Source organism: Branchiostoma floridae, chromosome 9 (assembly GCF_000003815.2).
Source record: "Branchiostoma floridae strain S238N-H82 chromosome 9, Bfl_VNyyK, whole genome shotgun sequence".
Taxonomy (NCBI): Eukaryota; Metazoa; Chordata; class Leptocardii; order Amphioxiformes; family Branchiostomatidae; genus Branchiostoma; species Branchiostoma floridae.
This window is the reverse complement of record NC_049987.1, coordinates 2,596,491-2,616,311: the sequence shown is the minus strand read 5'-3', so window position 1 is coordinate 2,616,311 and position 19,821 is coordinate 2,596,491. Positions and strand designations below refer to the sequence as shown.

Genomic DNA, 19,821 nt, shown 5'->3' with positions numbered 1-19,821 from the left:
TTGCTATGATAAGCTACACAGCCTAACTTATAGTTAATGCTAGTTCACCTTTATACACGGGGTAACCTATATAGTATTACGTTGTTTTTGAAAACGGATTATTTAGGGAACGGTGGTGGTTTTAAACTGCAATAATCAGAGAAGAAACATTGTGCATTACAATTTGAATCCACCGTTCGTTGACTTGCTATATCCCTGAATACCAAGTCTTTAACAACAATGGATATAGGCTACCCCGCGGATACTGGTGATGTAGCGCTGAATACCTTTGCAACTAGAATTTGAATTAGGCCACAGCAAGTAAATTTTATGGATGACATCCTCTGCAGACTGCAAAAATAATGAGATAGGGCGAAAAAAAAACAAGATGGGTAAAAAAAACAAAATTTTCAAAATAGACGTTGTAACAAGACTTGAAGTGACAAAATATGGTATCACAGCCAACAAGGCATTCATTCCTGTATTTAAGAAGTGCACCAGTGTAGTTAAAGTGACACTAGTGTGGTAGACTGGTATCATTAACCATGTTGGCCTCTACACTCATAGCTTCCATAGTTGTGCCACTTTTACAACTATCTATCAAGCTGCACCTCTGCAACAACAGTCAATGCTACAGAGTCTCTAGTGTCAATTCTACAGTCAATGATTAGGTTACAACACAACCTTTACCCATTTTCGTCTATCTGGCCTTCCCTGAAGAAGAAAAAAATTCTTGTTTTTTTTTCTGAAACCTGGCGAAAATTAATGAGCGCGCGGATGTCATCCATAAAATTTACTTGCTGTGGCCTTATGAAGGACAAAACAAAACGCCTGCAGTACCAGCTTCCTCAGTAAAGTGGCGTGAGTGAATAGAAGCGTCTGTCGGTAGAGCGAATGTCGGGTGGATACCAGGTACGACATGCGTGACGTTCCCCATGTCCGTGGAGCCGGAAATGGCGCCGGTTACGGACTTGTCCGGACAGTTCGTCACCCCGAGGACCTCTGCGTTCCTCTCGTACAGAGTGGCCAGGGTGTTGTTCTGTATCAGGTTGGAGTACTTGGAAGCGTCTCTCTTGAAGTTGTACTCCACCTAGCAATTGGAACAGAAACTGCAGCTAACTGCTAAGTCATCTAATCGGCTGACTATTTCCCAGAAATTGCTGGTGGGGAATATTGAAAAATACTTTGACATTGATTATATTAATCTCCAAGCAGATCTTGCTGTGGCATAAGACAGTATCATAAGCTGGGGAAGGAGTTAGCCGATAGAGGAAACTCCTCTGCTGGCAAACTCCTTCCCCAGCTTAACCAAAGATCCAATAGGAACTGGCTGACCTAGGTTCAGGTAGGCAAGTCTCCATACATTCATCATTCATGTAATATACACTCTGTAGAATGATGCTTATGATGCTTAACTTTACTTTACTATGCTTTCCAAAATATCAAAATTAACAATATTGTAACTTACGTATATTCGGTACTGATGAGCAATACCAGATTTGTATGTCCACCAGACAAGCTTATATTTCAAGCATACATTGAAGCATTTCAATAAAGCACTATTGTACATTTATCCCCTAACTGTGTAGCCTGGGTACCATCCGGAAAGTATAGTTTGCTCCGGCATTCATTATATACTTATATGTAATATACAGTCGCTTCTGGTCTCATTGATGTATTACTCCGCGAGTGGGTACCCTAAAATAGATCCGAGCCAAACGGCTGCATGGACGCGTGTTTTTAGCGGTGAGAAATTCCCTTTTAGCCAGCGGAACTGATCTCAAAAGTTAGATTGGTGAAAGCTTGTTTGTAACTGAAGATATTAGCAGGTAAAGTTTTGCAGCCGCGCGCTAGGTCGGAGGTACACAGCCCTGGGTTCTGAGTGGTGCGGTTGTACACTCAAAGCGAAAAAAGTGCCTTTTGTGGGGATTGACTAATCGTCGTTTGTAATTGCTATAAAAAAAGTTCCTACGTATAGTTTACGTTGACAATTTTTTCCCACGATATAGGGTAAATGTGCTCAACATAGAATGAAATATCTGCTAAAATTTTACGTAGCGTCATTATGAACGCGCCCATGAAAAATACGAATTATAACATACAAGTCTATGGAAAGAAGAAACTCATCAATGAGACCTTCTAGCTCTGACATTCATTATACACTTATATTGCTTCTCTGCTGTTCCGTCTTGGATCCTTGACCATCTTAACGTCTGGAATCGTCCAAATTTTGAACGAGGGTGCTGATTGGTCCCTTCATATGAGCCAAGGAATGGGTTCGAGCGATTGTTGGAACAGGCGTTTCAAAACCGAAAACGCCCTCCTGTCTGCTTGCGGTAGGGCCTCTTGTCATCGAATGAGCGCTCTAGAACCCATTCCTTAATTCGCTGACTCATTAACTGATTTTTCCACCAAAAAGTTTGAATGTGCATGTCTCCAGATAGATAGCACAAGTTAACGTACGAGTGAACTACTATCCAGATGGTTCCCACGCTACTAACTGTGCAAACAAGTATCAAATACACAGTAGAAAAGCCAAGCTAAGTAGGTACCTGACATCCTGTAGCCAAGGCAGCAGACTCCACACAGCTGACCACACGTTTCTCCAGGTTCTTCAGCTCAGTTTCCGAGTGAGCTCGCAGGTAAAACATCAGTTTGGTCTCGGAGGGGATGATGTCAGGATGGGTCCCTCCGTTTTGTATGATACCTGCAGCAAAAACCAAGTATCCTGTCAGACCTGGCCAATTTTGCCTTACGTCTTGCCACTCCAAGACAAACAACACACAAACTAATTACAATACCTATGTTATATCTCAGAGTTACTCATAAGGCTCATAGACTTATCCAGTAAAAATGTATAACTTGACATCACTGTTAAAACAAATGTTACTACAGTACACCGGAAACTACTAAAACAGCTGCAAGTAGAGACCTACAGTGCACCTGATGGTGGGGTCTCATCTGTTGTCTGAGTACAGAGATCGATGTTACTGGAACAGAAAAGACCTACAGTGCACCTGATGGAGGGGTCTCATCTGCTGAGTACAAAGATGTTACTGGAATAGACTTATCATCCACCTGATGGTGGGGTCTCATATCAGTTGTTTGAGTACAGAGATGTTACTGGAACAGAGAAGACTTATCGTGCACCTGATGGTGAAGTCTCATCAGCTGTCTGAGTACAGAGATGTTACTGGAACAGAGAAAACCTACCATGCACCTGATGGTGGGGTATCATCTGCTGCCTGAGTACAGAGATGTTACTGGAACAGAGAAAACCTACCGTGCACCTGATGGTGGGGTCTCATCTGCTGCCTGAGTACAGAGATGTTACTGGAACAGACTTATCGTGCACCTGATGGTGGGGTCTCATCAGCTGTCTGAGTACAGAGATGTTACTGGAACAGAGAAGACCTACCATGCACCTGATGGTGGGGTCTCATCTGTTGCCTGAGTACAGAGATGTTACTGGAACAGAGAAGACTTACCGTGCACCTGATGGTGGGGTCTCATCTGCTGTCTGAGTACAGAGATGTTATTATAACATAGGACACCTACCGTGCACCTGATGGCGGGGTCTCATCTGCTGTTTGCACTGCACGAAAACAAGAATTTCTGGCAATTTTTGGTTTCTTATACTACCGTGGAACTTGACATGTCCGGGTCGTATAAACAAATTTCGAGCCACGGTGTGTCCGGTGCCGAATATCCCCAATCATTTCCGGCCATGGCCATCATCGGTCCGCTAGTTTGCGGTACCCGCACACTGCGTGTCTTGAGAAGTGGTTGAGTGAAGGGGTATTGTGTATTCAAGTGATAATTGCTATCAATGCTTTTTAAAAGAAAATGGTACGGAAAACAGTATAAAAGTATCCCTGGAATAAAGAAACGAAAAACATTTATCTCTGTATCTTTTTTCTTGCATTAACAAAGCTTATGATCCTGATAAAATATTAACGTGTGTATATTCAACTTACGGTACCGCAGAATGACTTTAGAAATTTCAAAGTTTGCCCATGCTGCATGAATTATAAGATATTACAGTGCCACAAAATGTTTGACAGTTGAACATGTCTATTTCGTAACATTCTGTTCCGTTTGCTTATTTACTGGTCGTGCGGGAAAAGGCGCGTTACTGGTTCTAAACACGCACGTTCCAATTCTGTGAATAATGTCCGATACGGCAGTAGCATCTTACAGTAAATTTGCAAGTTTTTTCAACTTTTGGGATTGAGATACCCATGGATGAAAATCTACACGCTACAGTATTTCAGAAAGAAATAAACTGCTATTTCCCCTGAACGCACCCCCTCCCTCCAATACACATGGCATTGCAATGTTTTGTTCTGAAAACATGGCGTCGGTATACGTACGCGACACGCCTGTCTTACTGGCTACAAAAATCCCGCTACCCCCAAAAAAGGAAAAATGCATACACATATTGAACTAAATGTAAGGGTTGATGTTATGACCATTCTGATTGTCTAGCTATCCGGCCAGACACAGGGTGATTATTCTATTTGTTGGAAGGATTTCTGCAAACACAAACAATTTCTATCAAAGCCCATGGAGCTTAGAAAAACAATATATTAAGAACTTCTGTGATAGGTTTATTTAATATAATATATAACGATACACAACAAGCTCATGTTAGTGAACTAGAAAATAAGACATACAATTAATATGTAACAAAGATTTTCAAGATACACAAAGGAGATTAAAAGGAGCCTAAGGTTAGGTCCCCTTGGTTTATACTGGGTTGGCGGAAACGGCTGCCCGGTCGGTCGGCGGAAACCCCTGCCCGGTCAGGTCCGGAGGTTGGTTTTGGGGGTTTCGAGTACAGTATTGCATACAGCAAAGTAAGGTATCTAGAGCAGCTGCGCCTCCTTGCAGCAGAAAGCATTGCAATCTCAATATTAAACATACACTCATCTTAGAATAAACGTATACAAAACCGTGTCGAAATTTTGGCCGGGTTTTGGTTGGAAAACAGCCGGTAGTATTCTGTATCTAAATTACGACGAGGGTAATCGTGTACATGCTGTAAATCCGATCGTAATTACGGCCGTATTTACGGGGCACTATCACGTGGAGAGCGGTCGGTAATATTAAGAATATTCATCTTTTCAGTGCCGTGTAGACGGAATATTAGACATAATTAATTATTAATCAAACAGCCTGAAACTGCAATTCTTTGATTGATCACGATACTATTTTCTCACATGTCGGAAATGAAGAAACTAGATAATACAGATTTAACCAAGGATTTAACAAATGTGTTTGTGGGCAAAGAACAGAAAGTCAGAATAATCCCATCCAGTCTCAGATCGGCAGAGCGGCTAGAGCCCAAATAACACGATACAGTGATAAACAACGTGGCCATGGTCGGCTCAAGAAAATATTTTAATTAGCAATTAAACTTCAACATGAATGACTCATACAATGCCCACATCTTATTTGTCTAAAGCCATTCCGAAGAGCAAGTAATAATAAAGTTTACTACTGTCACCTATTAGAAGCCCCTCACACGTATCCACATGTCTACACATGCTGCGTATTTCGGGGTCAACGACCTAATGCGCGCCGCATGGAATGTCGAAAACCTCCGATGAATTACACAATCCAATCAATCCAACCTACAGTTTTCTTATTTCAGAGTAAATAAATATAAAACTAGTGTTGGGGATAACATTTTCAAAAAAAAATCAAGGCGCTAATCAGTTCTTGCGGTGAGGACACGCGGCTCATTATCGACCTTATAAGCGTTAATGAGCTGGCATCACTGAAATCTGGTGTTTACCGTAAGCGTGTATAAGATCGAAATTATGCCGTTATTACGGTAATTACGGTAATGTTTACGATATTAGTGCTACTGTTCAACGTAGGGTCAGCCTACACGATAAATGCACCTAAATCACTGTTGCGACAGCAAGCCATGTTGTTTACATTTGGTACACTCGAAACCGCCCAAACCAACCTCCGGACCGGACCGGGCAGCGGTTTCCGTCGACCGACCGGGCAGCAGTTTCCGCCAACCCATTTATATAAACAGAAAACACACACGCGTAGGGTAGATAATTGAATGTGTTCTTTGTTAGGATATGCATGAACGTAATACATGTATGTATGGAAGCATTGTACGACAAACAAATGTCATTTTTTTCTGGCAGGGAAGTTAATAACTATGCATGTGCTTTGTGATGATTCTAGTTGCACCATGGAGGTTATAGTTCACTAATCTTGTAGGATAGAGTAAAAACGTTACGTTTATTATCAAACTGATGTCTGAAACCTAAACAATTACAGCTGCACTTTGCCACCTAGTACCGTGTATAGGTATTGTTTGACTGATTGTATTGTTTGACAGTCTGTGAATTGCGACCATGTGACAAAAAAATAAATTCAGCTACAATAGACTTTCCGACAATTACTTTGTCTGTCTATATGCAAATACGCATAAAACGAAGCCAATTGTATTCCACATAGCAGTTGGGTAGACCAATCAGCACACGTGTTGCGATTTTCAAATCTTTCAAGCCCATCTTTCATTCGGAGATGACCTTATTTCTGTAAGGTAGTGCTTTTACCCAGGTCCTATCCCAATAGCAAAATATTTGTATGCACGCCAGACGGCCCCATGCCCAGTGAACAATGAGAGCTTGGAAATACTCTACGTCAAGACCAGACACCATCTTGCTGTGGAATTGCATTCAACTACCAACGCCATGGGACCTAGTTCTGTTTAGAAGGGTAACAATTGTTGCACCGAAGAGCCCAGCTGTTTTTTTGTGTGGTTTGAGTTTCAGCAAGGAAGGTCTTTGTCACTACGTCGAACGCGAGAAGGGCTAGCTGCTGCCGTTTCACGATGGACTGAATACTACTGTTATGCGAACTTTACAAGCCCGTGCTCCTGACTAGCATCGGTTTGTGTAGAACTAGAAGACCGCTGGGACAACAGAATTTGTGAGAGCAGGAATGCAGAAATCGAGAGGTCCACAGGAGTTTATGTCATCAAATTGGAAGCGACTATACAGTTAGTTGGGCGACTGCTTATGAAAATAGTGAAGAATTGGATGCTAGCTATAGTGACCTATGGCAGCAGACCGACATATATTTGAAAGCGAAAAGAGCGACGGAGCCCACCAGGAGCAGTCCAAAATAGTTTTTAAAAAAGTTAATTCACATTTTGAAGGAATAAAGGAAACTTACACAGGGTACATGGGAAGGGGAGGGGGGGTTAAATCCTAGGTCGGCAGGGGTTGTAAAACAACACTGTTTTTAATGACAAAGGGTGTAATGAATGGGCTCTAGTCGAGGTAGATAATTAGGTGATAATTGCCCGTTAATTTATGCAAAGGGCATCCGTGCGGCGCGGCACACGTCTCGGGTGTCCGGGCATATAGAGAAGTATTACTGCTAAATGCGCGGTCAAGCGCGGGTCATAGACACGTACCGGACACAAAGTGGTTCGTTTCCGTGCATCCTCGGGTGTGCCAGTTGCCCGGACAGGCATCATGTCCGGTTCGATACGTACCGTGAATGTCCGAACATTTCGAGTTTCTGGGTGCATGCCCAGGAGTTTCTACCCCGTATACTCAACTTTTCATGCAGTGTGGAACAGAAAAGACCTACAGTGCACCTGATGGAGGGGTCTCATGAGCTGTCTGAGTACAGAGATGTTACTGGAATAGACTTATCATCCACCTGATGGTGGGGTCTCATATCAGTTGTTTGAGTACAGAGATGTTACTGGAACAGAGAAGAATTATCGTGCACCTGATGGTGAAGTCTCATCAGCTGTCTGAGTACAGAGATGTTATTATAACATAGGACACCTACCGTGCACCTGATGGTGAAGTCTCATCAGCTGTCTGAGTACAGAGATGTTACTGGAACAGAGAAAACCTACTGTGCACCTGATGGTGGGGTCTCATCTGCTGCCTGAGTACAGTGATGTTACCTGACCACAGAGGACCTTTCATGCACCGGGTGATGGGGTCTCATCAGCTGTTTCAGTACTAGTACAGAGATGTTACTGGAACAGAGAAGATTTACGATGCACCTGATGGTGAGGTCTCATCTTCTACCTGAGTACAGAGATGTTACTGGAACACAGAAGACCTACCGTGCACTTGGTGATGGGGTCTCTGTCTCATCTGCTGTTTGAGTACAGAGATGTTACTGGAACAAAGAAGACTTACCGTGCACTTGGTGATGGGGTCTCATCTGCTGTCTGAGTACAGAGATGTTACTTGAACAGAGAAGACCTACCGTGCACCTGATGGTGGGGTCTCATCTGCTGCCTGAGTACAGAGATGTTACTGGAACAGAGAAGACCTACCGTGCACCTGATGGTGGGGTCTCATCTGCTGCCTGAGTACAGAGATGTTACTGGAACAGAGAAGACCTACCGTGCACCTAATGGTGGGGTCTCATCTGCTGCCTGAGTACAGAGATGTTACTGGAACAGAGAAGACCTACCGTGCACCTGATGGTGGGGTCTCATCTGCTGCCTGAGTACAGAGATGTTACTGGAACAGAGAAGACCTACCGTGCACCTGATGGTGGGGTCTCATCTGCTGCCTGAGTACAGAGATGTTACTATAACACAGAAGACCTACCGTGCACCTGATGGTGGGGTCTCATCAGATGTTTGAGTACAGAGATGTTACTATACTGTAAATGCAGAAATGTTCGCGGTGGATTAATGTTTGCGGTTTTTGCGGTGACCACTTCACAGCGAATTTAAAACCACCGCGAAAATTTTTCTATTATGATATTAGATTGCAGTCTATGGTGTTACCGCGAACTTAAATCCACCGCGAAAAGTCCTTTTTCCCGCTACCGCGAAATTAAATCCCCGCGAACTTAAATACATTTACAGTAACACAGAAGACCTACCGTGCACCTGATGGTGGGGTCTCATCTGCTGCCTGAGTACAGAGATGTTACTATAACACAGAAGACCTACCGTGCACCTGATGGTGGGGTCTCATCTGCTGTCTGAGTACAGAGATGTTACTGGAACACAGAAGACCTACTGTGCACCTGATGGTGGGGTCTCATCTGCTGCCTGAGTACAGAGATGTTACTATAACACAGAAGACCTACCGTGCACCTGATGGTGGGGTCTCATCTGCTGTCTGAGTACAGAGATGTTACTGAAACACAGAAGACTTACCGTGCACCTGATGGTGGGGTCTCATCTGCTGTCTGAGTACAAAGATGTTACTGGAACACAGAAGACTTACCGTGCACCTGATGGTGGGGTCTCATCTGCTGCCTGAGTACAGAGATGTTACTGGAACAGAGAAGACCTACCGTGCACCTGATGGTAGGGTCTCATCTGCTGCCTGAGTACAGAGATGTTACTGGAACAGAGAAGACCTACCGTGCACCTGATGGTGGGGTCTCATCTGCTGTCTGAGTACAGAGATGTTACTGGAACACAGAAGACTTACCGTGCACCTGATGGTGGGGTCTCATCTGCTGCCTGAGTACAGAGATGTTACTGGAACAGAGAAGACCTACCGTGCACCTGATGGTAGGGTCTCATCTGCTGCCTGAGTACAGAGATGTTACTATAACACAGGACGGCTGCGTCCAGGGCGTTGGTCCCCTCCCATGTGTGGTATGCAGGATGAGAGGCCGCGCCCTTGTAAGTCACCTCAAGACTGCAGACACAAAAGTCATTGTATACATCAGGTGCAAACAGTACTTCTTCCCATCATATTTGAAATGCCAAAAAAAAAATAGCTTAAAAAATATTGCTAAATTCTTTTATAACATTCGAACTAGTGTATTATCTAACACAGAGTCCTTACTATTGAAGGTTCCAACATGCTATGCAAAAGCTTGGACATTGGAAGTAACATTCTTACAACTCTTTATTTGAGGAATTTTTGTTCTATTGCAAATTGATAATGTAGTTGTTTTTTCTGTCTGGTATTATGTAGAAAGAAAATATACCACATTGTGGGCAATATACCACAAGATTGTCGAGATCAGACAGGTTCAAGCTCTTTTTGGTATGCACAATGAACAGTGCACCATGTCCTTAGAACTACAAATATTCCCAAAGGCATGCAAGTCGGGTGACGACAAAGCTGGTATCAAACTCACGGCTTTTGGTTAAAAAAAGCAGGGCTGCTAACCACTGGAATCCTTATGCCAACTTGAATTTCTAATAGTATGCTCAACTGCACTAGGGTTAGAACTCACGTTATGATAGCCAGACAACGCCAGCGGGAAACGTTGAACGTGAAGGGATGCGCCATCATGGCGAAGTCTACGTCCTTGAAGCAGCCATCTTGGATGAGGAAGTTCTTGCCACCTCCCCACTCCTCTGCTGGGGTACCCATCACTGTCAACTGAGATGGAACATGATACAATTATACCGTGGACACAATGTCTGGAACAACAAGACACATGTACAGCCTTAAATCTGACCTGCTTCAAGATTCTGTTGAAGTAAAAGAAATGACCAAAACAAATGGACACGGACTATGAACGCTGAGCTTTTGCGCTACTCATGCTTCGTACCATGTATATGTAGTGATATATCATTATATGTTGATAGATTTATTAGGACTCGATGTATATCTGTATCTCTATATTTCATCTGACCCTTACCTCCCTCATGACCTCAATGAAAAGCAGTCTGCAGGCCAATTTGAGCTTATCGTGAATAGATAAAGGTTCGAACAAACAAAAACACTATCTTGGGATAAAGTGAGGCTCGGGGCTATTCCATTCTACTGTTCTTAAAAAAACCTGTGCACCATGGTTTATTCTCTAAGCATAGGTTTTGGTACTAGCGTCCCAACCCAAACCTCTGCTTGGAGAAAACCAATGCTTTTCTAGGTCACAGAAAGGTTAACAATCTTCCACACTATACATCTGCTTGGAGATATGCCTCTTGGTAGTCACACAAGAGGCAAGACGCAAGAGTTAGCATCTGAAGCTAGACCCCAAGGTGAGAGCGCAGTTAAAGACATCATGCTTTACATCAAAGGAAATCCTTTCTTGTTGGGATTTTATGTGACATCTTGGCAATTTTCGTCATTTTTGGATTGCAGTAGACCCTATACTCGAATTGGTTGAAGAAAATAACATAAAGCTCATATGGGTTTTGCACCTCTATGTTATGTGTATGAGGCATTGCCAGATAGCTCATTATACATTAATCAACACACTGGGTACCTACTGACTGCAAATACACTAGATATTATATCAGTCTTGAGCCTACAGGACAAATCCAAGGGTTTTGATTAGGGGGGTCTATTTGCAAACTAGCTGTTTATAATGATAGCAGTTCTTGCAAAGTCACCTTCACCTCACCTAGTCCCTTGACCTCTACTAGTAAATCATTGGGGGAACAAGTACTTGCAGTTTGATAACAGTTGACAGAACATTTTAGGGTACTTATTTATGGTTTTAAGTTTTTATTCTTGAAAAAAATCACACATTTTTTCCTTCCACTTTCCAATAGGATGACATGCATTTATTATAGTATTGTGAAGTATATATTGCAGTTCCCCAAAAATTCACAAACAGCAAACATATACAACAAATCATAATTTGAGTAGAGTTAAGAGTAAACTGACATTTAAGACCATAAAAAATCAGAAAAGTTTTGAAGAATATAAATCACGATCTTTACCTTAACCGGCTGTTTGAGATCCTGGATCGCCGCCTTGATCGCGATCCCGGCTGCCACGCCCACTTCTGCGATCAAGTTGTGTCCGCAGCCGTGTCCGATCCCAGGCAGGGCGTCATACTCACAGATCACACACACGTGCAGCCCTCCCTCCTTCCCATACACCGCCCGGAACGCCGTCTCCAACTTGTAGTGTCTGTCCACACGGAACCCTTGTTTCTCCAAGAAGTCTGTCAAGACTTTGTGAGCGTGGTGCTCCTTGAAGGCGAGTTCGGGATTCTTCCAGATCTCCTGGCTCAGATCGTAGAGATCCGAGGCGCAGGCCTGGACCGCTGCGATGGATCTTGTCTTGAGATCGTCAACAGACATCTCAGACGGTACTGCCAGACCAAAACGACGCCAGAAAGGTGGCCTTGGGAATTTCAGTTTACTTGAACTTTCTCCTGTCACCTTTTGGCCGTGCCATTAGTAGAAAAGGGGCGTTACATAAAAATAGATCTATATAAAGAAAATAAATCGATTTGATAACAAATTAGTCATGATAAATTGTTGATTATATTTTTGTCAATTATAACATTACTATATTTCTTTTACTATTGCCTAAACGATGTCTTTACTACCTTTAATTTAGATAAATTCCCCCTAATCCTTTTGGTGTAGTCCAAGGTGAAAAGTCACAGACCAAGATGGCGGCGCACATGAGGATAGCTCGCGTTTCGGTCGAGATTTTTCCATCAAAATGCCCTTTTCCTCGACTCCAGGTCCGTAGTAATGTTAGCATTCCTGTAAGATATTGTAGTTCTACAACTTCGAAGAGAGGCCTGGTCCTGGGGGTGTACGAGAAGGGAGAGGGGGTGAGGTTGACCCCAGGGGCGGACTTGTATAACCAGCAGACCGGTGGCAAACTGGAGGAGTATATTCGTTTGGCGGGTGAGTAAAAAGGTTATGCTTTTTCGTCGCGAATTTTTTTGCGGATTTCTTAACGTGTGTGAGTGTGTGTGTGTGTGTGTGTGTGTGTGTGTTTGTTTGTGTGTGTGTGTGTGTCTGTGTGAGTGTGTGTGTGTATATCCCAAAGGCACAATATGCAGTCATAGGCATAATATGAACACATCTCAATTTTGTGCCACGCATACTGTGCTGTACTGTGCGTATGCCTGCATACCCAAAAGAGACACAAAGCAAAATTTGTATGCTGTGTGTATTGTGCGCAAGACCACGTGGGACCGCGTGGCGCAAACGGCAGCACATTTGACTCAGGCTCTGAAGGTCCTGAGTTCAAACCCCGCCGTGTCACTGATCTTGTGCCCTTGGGAAAGGTACTTTACACGGCTTTCCTCACTTCACTAGAGTGAAAAATGAGTACTAGTATAGGCTAAAAAGGTCCTCAGCCAGTTGAAGTTGGTATCCTCAAAACGAAAGAAAGAAAGAAGACTGCTTCTTAAAAATAAATGTCAGTGTGTACCTTATGCTGACTCTCATGACTACACTGTTACTCAAATGTGATAATGAATGTTATTGCTGTTTTTCTCGATGCAGGTCCAACGATAAAGAAAGGGAAGTCCAGAGTGTTCTATGGGTTAGACAAGACCTACAATGCTGTAGCTGTGGTGGGGCTGGGTGCACAGGGGGTAGGGGTCAATGAACTGGAGGGTCTGCATGAGGGAAAGGAGAACCTCAGAGCTGCAGCTGCAAGTGGAGTTAGGTGAGGAAAATTCTATTGATTCTTAGTGCTTACATGCGTTGTTTTAAAATGACCATTGAGTTCATTTTATTTTCTTTGTAAGTGTTTGGTTTTTTCATCTGCAACGCTCCAAATTTATTTTGTGTACATAACAGTTAGTTGTTTTATAATCTGTGTCACCTTGAGTAGAAAACAGCAAAACCGGTGTTTTCTGTTTTTTGTGTCATACCTCAGCTGGGATAACATTCAACTTGGATGTTCCGGACCAGGTGGTAGCTTTGGGCTTCTACTGTTATCACACAGGCTTCCATAGAAAGATTTTCATGCACGGCGACCGTGTGCGCTGCTGTTTGAAATTCAGATACTAAGTACTGGACTCAGAAGCAGATGTTCCTGTGACAATTTTTCATTGTAGACACCAAATTTTCTCAACTTCTGGTGCATTTCGCATCAAAATGTTTGGGGGTATAAGGTATGACATAAATAAAACACAGCACAGTGTATTACATCTCGCCCTTGGTCCCTGCTCGCCTTAGGGTGGACTACCCTTCGGCCTTCGGGAGATCCTACCCAGGGTTGTGTTGCTACCTTGGGTGATATGGATTACACAGTTTTGTATTCTATATATACACATTACAATTTTCAATATTTCATTTATTTTCTCTGGTCAACTTTGAGACTACACTAAGTGACCTAAGAGTAAGAACCTTTTAATATTTTCTCAGTTTCTTTTAGAACAGCATGAAATCTGTTTTGACAGCTGAAGTTTTTAGTATTTCTGCAATTACAATATTTTTAGTAACATTACAAGCCATGATATTAATTTATTTTTTCCAATGGATGATTGCAGGCAGCTGAGAGACATACTGGGTACGTCCACCATTGAAATCGATGGTTGCTCAGATGCAGAAGCGGCAGCAGAAGGTGCAGCTCTAGGCTTGTTTGTTTACGAAGACCTCAAGGCAGAAGACAAGAGGAAGAAACCGGTCCAGACTGAACTTCTCAAAGACTCAGGAAGCCCCCAAGGGTGGTCTAAAGGGCGCCTCCTAGCGGATGGACAGAACTTTGCAAGACAACTGATGGAAATGCCTGCAAGCCATCTGACACCTACCACATTTGCCAGCATTACTGGAGAAAGATTCGGGTCCATTGGTAACATCCAGTTTGAGGCAAGAGACAGAGCTTGGGCAGAGTCTATGAAGATGAGAGCCTTCCTCAGTGTGGCTAATGGATCAGAAGAGCCCCCTGTCTTTGTGGAGGTGAAGTACAGTGGTAACCCTGACAGTTCAGAGAAACCGCTGGTGTTTGTCGGGAAGGGGATCACGTTCGACTCCGGAGGAATCTCGCTAAAGCCGCCAGCGGGGATGGACCAAATGAGAGCGGACATGGGAGGAGCCGCGACTGTTTCCGGCGCGATCGCCGGCATCGCATCGCTGAAGCTGCCAATCAACGTGGTGGGGTTAATCCCGCTGTGCGAGAACATGCCGAGTGGGAAGGCCACGCGTCCGGGAGACGTGGTGACGGCCATGAACGGGAAGACCATCCAGGTGGACAACACGGACGCGGAGGGGCGGCTGATCTTGGCGGATGCCCTGTGCTACGCTCATTCCTTCAACCCACGAGCCGTCATCGACCTCGCTACTCTCACAGGTGGGTGGGATAAATCTGTACTGCTTTCTGTGTCACTTGGTATAAAATACATGTGGCTTGTCAGCAGTACAAATGGTAAGTACTAAAAACAAACAAACAAACATACAAAGAAATGTATCACACTACTAGTACTACTGGTAGATACCATTAGTAGTAGTATATGCTCAATGGCATTCTGTAATAACTAATAGACATGTAGTAATATATATAATAGTACATGTGTTTGCCCGTGTAAAGTAACTCAGAACAGGTTAGAGTAATGTCACATTCGTCAGGGAAATTCTTTTCCATATTAGTGTAGTCCAAATAGTAATGTTTAAGAAATAGCAATGGCACTAATCTTAAATTTGATTTATCTGTTTCATTTTCCAGGTGCCATAGCCAAAGCCCTCAGTTAAGTGGTGGGTGTGAAATCTGCTGTGTAACGCAGGTGCCAGCACAGGTGAAAAGCTTTGTACAGCTAAACTTAACTTTTCTTGTTTCATTTCCCAGGTGCAATACATGTACTAGTAGCCCTTATTTCAGCTGCAGCAGGTGTGTTCAGTAACAGCTGGGGTCTATAGAATCAGCTGCAGGATGCAGGTGTCAGCACATGTGACCAGCTGTTAAAACCAATGATTTTTTTATTCTTGTTGAATTTCCCAGGTGCAATAGACGTAGCCCTCGGTTCAGCTGCCACAGGTGTGTTCAGTAACAGCAGGGTCCTGTGGAACCTTCTACACGATGCAGGTGTGGGTACAGGTGACCGGCTGTGGAGGATGCCACTGTTCAACCACTACACCTCACAGGTGACACACAGCCAGCTGGCAGATCTCAACAATGTGGGCAAACATGGAAGGTAAATACTGTTGTATCAAAAGTAGAAAAAATAGATAAATAAGAGCCTTGTTAGTGTTATTTTAAAAAAAAAAAAAAAAACATTGAACCAATCAGAGCTTAGAACTGACGGTGCCATCAGCCTTTTAAGTTGTTCCAGCAAATATAAACAGTCAAACAATTACAGGTTTGCGATAGCAAAACCTGTAATCACTGTGGTAAATACAGATTTGTGATGGCAAAACCTGTACTGGTTTCATAAAAGTTAGGGAAAAGGTGTCTCAATTCAGCATTTTCTAAAAACGTAGGGTTTTCTGTTACTTTCTTTTAAAATACTTTCATTTGTTACTCTTAGAGTATCACCTAGTGGTCCTTTGTCATCTGGACTTTTTAAGCCTTCAGAGATATATTTTACAGTATATGTAGTTGAAGACATCACTGAATAACCGTGTACTCTACAAAGTTATTATCCAATTCTATCCTTTAAAAAATATCCAAGCTGCCAGGTTTCTAGGCCAACTTGTAAAGCACCGTATAAGTCATTGCCTCTTCCATACTATGTTTTATACACATAAGTTAGTGGTGGCCATCCTTGTAACACATCACCGAAAGCTTGTGGTGATAAAGTGTTTGCATTGCTGAACAAAAGTGAATTTTCTTCCTGACAAAGTCAATTGTGTAACAATCTGCAATGTAATTGCTACCTTTCCTTACTACATACACAATTTAAGTTAGTTAACATTATGAGTTAATTTGTTAAGTACGGTAAAATTTGGGGTTGTTGACCATTACCTAAGGGTTACAATTTTTTTTTAATCGGGCAAAAAATCAATGTGTGTGGTGCTGTATCCATAGAATGTACTTGCTAAGGCCTACCAACTGACTGGTCTTCCTACCCTTCTTGCATATCAATTCATAACTAGGATGTAACTGCTGTCCAACAAGCTCCCTTCAGTGTCACTGATAATAAGATAATGGATGTTATCTGAAACTTCTGACCATTTTCAAAATCATATCCTGTTGCATGAGTAACAGTAACTGCTTTTTGACATATCTTATCACCTGGATATCCAACCTTCATTGACCTACTGACTGATGTTTCAAAATTTCCTCCCACAGACAAGCCGGAGCCTGCACAGCTGCAGCCTTCCTGCGCCAGTTTGTGCAGTGCCCCCATTGGGCCCACATGGATATTGCAGGCGTGATGGCAAACAAGGATGAAGTGCCATACCTGAACAAAGGCATGGCTGGAAGACCTGTCAGGACTCTGGTGGAGTTCACAGCAAAACTGGCCAGTCAAAAATGGATTTGAGTGACTAAGGGTTAAGTAGTGAATAACATTGACTTGCTTCGCTCACTCATTGTTTTATTTTGTAGTTATAGGAACTAACCATGCCTTATGACACTGTATACACTGAAGGATCAGTGAGGAATAGATTTAATTGGTGGGTTTTGAAGAAATGAATTTCATGGAGTTAATGACCTGACTCTCTCACTCGGTAGTTTATTTTGTAGTAAGAGGCAAGCATGACTTATGACACTGTATACACAGAAGGAGCAGGTCGATTAAGTGGCAGTTTTTTTAAGCAGTCAAGCCTTGTCTCAGTAACCACTCAATAGACTGAGCAAAGTTGTTGTTGAGGAGGAGTGGTTGTTTCAGATAGGTTGGTTAGTGGCCTAAGAATTAGTAAGGTGCTGTTTGCAAGAATGTGTAATACTAAGTTATGATAATTACGGAGTCCAAAAACAAATGATAGGGAATTAGATTGATAGGAAATTTGTAACGCTTAGTTACTGGGATCAGTAAAACAATTAAGCAATTTGGTGCTTAAAAAGTTTCTCAGTTTGATTTGGCTGGTTTTAGTAGTTTCTACATCAATGGGAAATTTTCACAAAGGTTGTCGGCATTACTGTGTGAGGAAGTACGGTTCTTGATTATTCTATAACAAGAATGGTATGTCTAATGTCCTAGATTTAAAATATCCTAAATGTTATAGATACCAACGCACATGGAGAGAGGACCAAAATGATCCGTATTGCAGCTAGATGTCTGGACCAAGATAACCATGTATTAAGCTATTCTGGTAATGTTTCTTCATTGTTTTGCTATTTTATGGTAATCTGTGTTCTTGTTCATATTTCCAAGAGACCCATAAATATGAATAAAGTAAATGGGGAAAGTAATTATACCTCATGTAACCCATATTACAGCAAATTGGTATATTAAGGAACATTTCCCTTAAGTTTGTACTTTTTACAATGACAATAAAGAAGGTTTGGTGACAAAGATAATCATCTTAATGTCATGATCCTTTGTAGAACCTTTGCTATTATCCAGAAGTCAATTATCTTCTAATGTAAGTTCTCCTACAGTGCCACAGAACGCCACTAAGGCTTAGGTCACATTTCGAAAACGGGGCTCGGCTGGGCAGCAAAAAGTATGATATAAAAGACATCAAAATGTCAAAATAAGATTCATAAATCAATTCTTAGAACATCTCGGCCAGGCCCCAGTTTGGAAATGTGACCAAAGCCTAAGACGGGGTTTGTGTGGGGTCTAATCATTTTGAGATCTCACCTAGACCTACCAACATCAGAATGAAAACAACCTATCCAGGCATTTTTAGATACATCACACACACACACACAAGGCAATGATTGTTGAAATTCAAGTCATTACATGAAGGGGAAAATCTTTATTCACTTCTTCACTATACAAACCTAATTGTTTCACTTATATATAGGAAAGTACCATAAATTTCTGTGCAATTATAGATATGATAATACGATCAACATACAATTTCTGCAAATTCCGGATGGAGTGATTACCTCAAACATTTAGAATGATTTACATACTTACAGTAATTCCAAAAGTCCATTATAAACAAGTTTGTTTGCGTGTTTTCTTAAGGTTTTCAGTTACATACAGATTTTTTTCCTGAGCAAGGGTCCCAATACACTCAGTTTTTCAAGACCATTATTATAATACTAGAGTCAATTCCAAGTCACCGAGATGGCTTTGAAATAATATATGTAATAAGTTTGAACTATTTTGAGTAAAAGAACATTTCAGTCACTAAAGTTCGAAATTGTTCAAACATTTCAAAATGAAAGTTTAAACATGTTTGAACCTTTTTATATTTGTTGGAACATTTGGGAAAGTAATGATATAATTATCTCTTTATTTAGAACAATTTTCAAACATCTATGTGTTTTTGTTATTGTTCCAACATGTTCCAACATTTTGTGTCATTTTTTCCCTCCATAAAAACTTTTATTGACCCCATAAACAAAGCTGCTAAGCTTGGTCCTTTGTTTGGGTCTTGTATTTTTAGATTTTTCTTTAGTAAACACTGGTGAGTCTTTTGTGAGAAGGTGGCAGACAGACATAATTTCCTGCACTTGGCAGGGATGTGTGAATTGCCCTCTTCCCAGCCCACTGACCCAATTTCATCATATTGTTTCCATGTTCGAACATGTGATGACAAATGATGCATCTATGTTGGAACAGTTTAGAAACTAACAGAAATAATGTATTTGATGTTAGAAATGTTTCTAACATGTTTGAATACTATAGAAATATTTATAACGTGTTATAAATAGTTCTAAACAGTTACTTATCACAGTTAGATTGTTACAAAGATTTCCAAAATGTTAGAACAAAAGGCAAGAAACACCCTCTCGGTAATATGCAATCGACTCTAATGTACACGTGTTTGTTCATTGTAATCAATTGTGTTTATCACAAGAACTCTTTCCTCAAAATGGCCTTGAAAAATGTCTAGATAACATCTCCAATGTGTTTTTGATAACTGTGATCTTCTGATGATAATAAACTGTTCATACTCATTGCTACAGTATTGTGATAAATCAATTTACAAAACCAGGTGCCTCTAGAACTTATGTTGAAAGAAGAAGCCGTGAGAACATGGGACCTATCGATCAGGAACAGTCTTCTTCAGGAACAGTGCATTCATGTAGCCAGGGTAAAAGATAATTATATCAATATTGTAAAATGTTGAAATAGCAAAGTATG

General features: G+C 41.9%; 2 protein-coding genes across 2 annotated transcripts in view; one reads left to right on the top strand and one right to left on the bottom strand.

Annotated features, from left to right (window-relative positions):
- LOC118422506 (peptidase M20 domain-containing protein 2-like) overlaps positions 1–12,040 on the bottom strand; it is a 12,774-nt gene extending 734 nt beyond the window's left edge. Inside the window, exons 1-5 of the mRNA XM_035830130.1 lie at positions 11,642–12,040; positions 10,201–10,349; positions 9,511–9,653; positions 2,532–2,686; positions 820–1,069 (exon numbers count right to left, since the gene is read on the bottom strand). Coding sequence (XP_035686023.1) covers positions 820–1,069; positions 2,532–2,686; positions 9,511–9,653; positions 10,201–10,349; positions 11,642–12,007 — 1,063 coding nt within the window. The 5' untranslated portion in view covers positions 12,008–12,040. The remainder of the gene's footprint in view (positions 1–819; positions 1,070–2,531; positions 2,687–9,510; positions 9,654–10,200; positions 10,350–11,641) is intronic.
- A 280-nt stretch (positions 12,041–12,320) lies between these two features.
- On the top strand, positions 12,321–18,091 carry LOC118422504 (cytosol aminopeptidase-like). Its single transcript, XM_035830127.1, has 5 exons — positions 12,321–12,568; positions 13,175–13,340; positions 14,170–14,969; positions 15,615–15,807; positions 16,905–18,091. The coding sequence occupies exons 1-5, from the start codon at positions 12,325–12,327 to the stop codon at positions 17,095–17,097; spliced, it is 1,596 nt and encodes a 531-aa protein (XP_035686020.1). The 5' UTR covers positions 12,321–12,324; the 3' UTR covers positions 17,098–18,091.
- The last annotated feature ends 1,730 nt before the right edge of the window (positions 18,092–19,821 follow it).

What these genes read in the sequence shown, in the direction of transcription:
- LOC118422504 (XM_035830127.1), top strand. Translation starts at nt 12,325, where the DNA reads ATGGCGGCGCACATGAGGATAGCTCGCGTTTCGGTCGAGATTTTTCCA. An exon ending in CGACCTCGCTACTCTCACAG is followed by an intron (nt 14,970 to 15,614) that starts GTGGGTGGGATA and finishes TGAATTTCCCAG; the next exon opens with GTGCAATAGACGTAGCCCTC. An exon ending in AATGTGGGCAAACATGGAAG is followed by an intron (nt 15,808 to 16,904) that starts GTAAATACTGTT and finishes TTCCTCCCACAG; the next exon opens with ACAAGCCGGAGCCTGCACAG.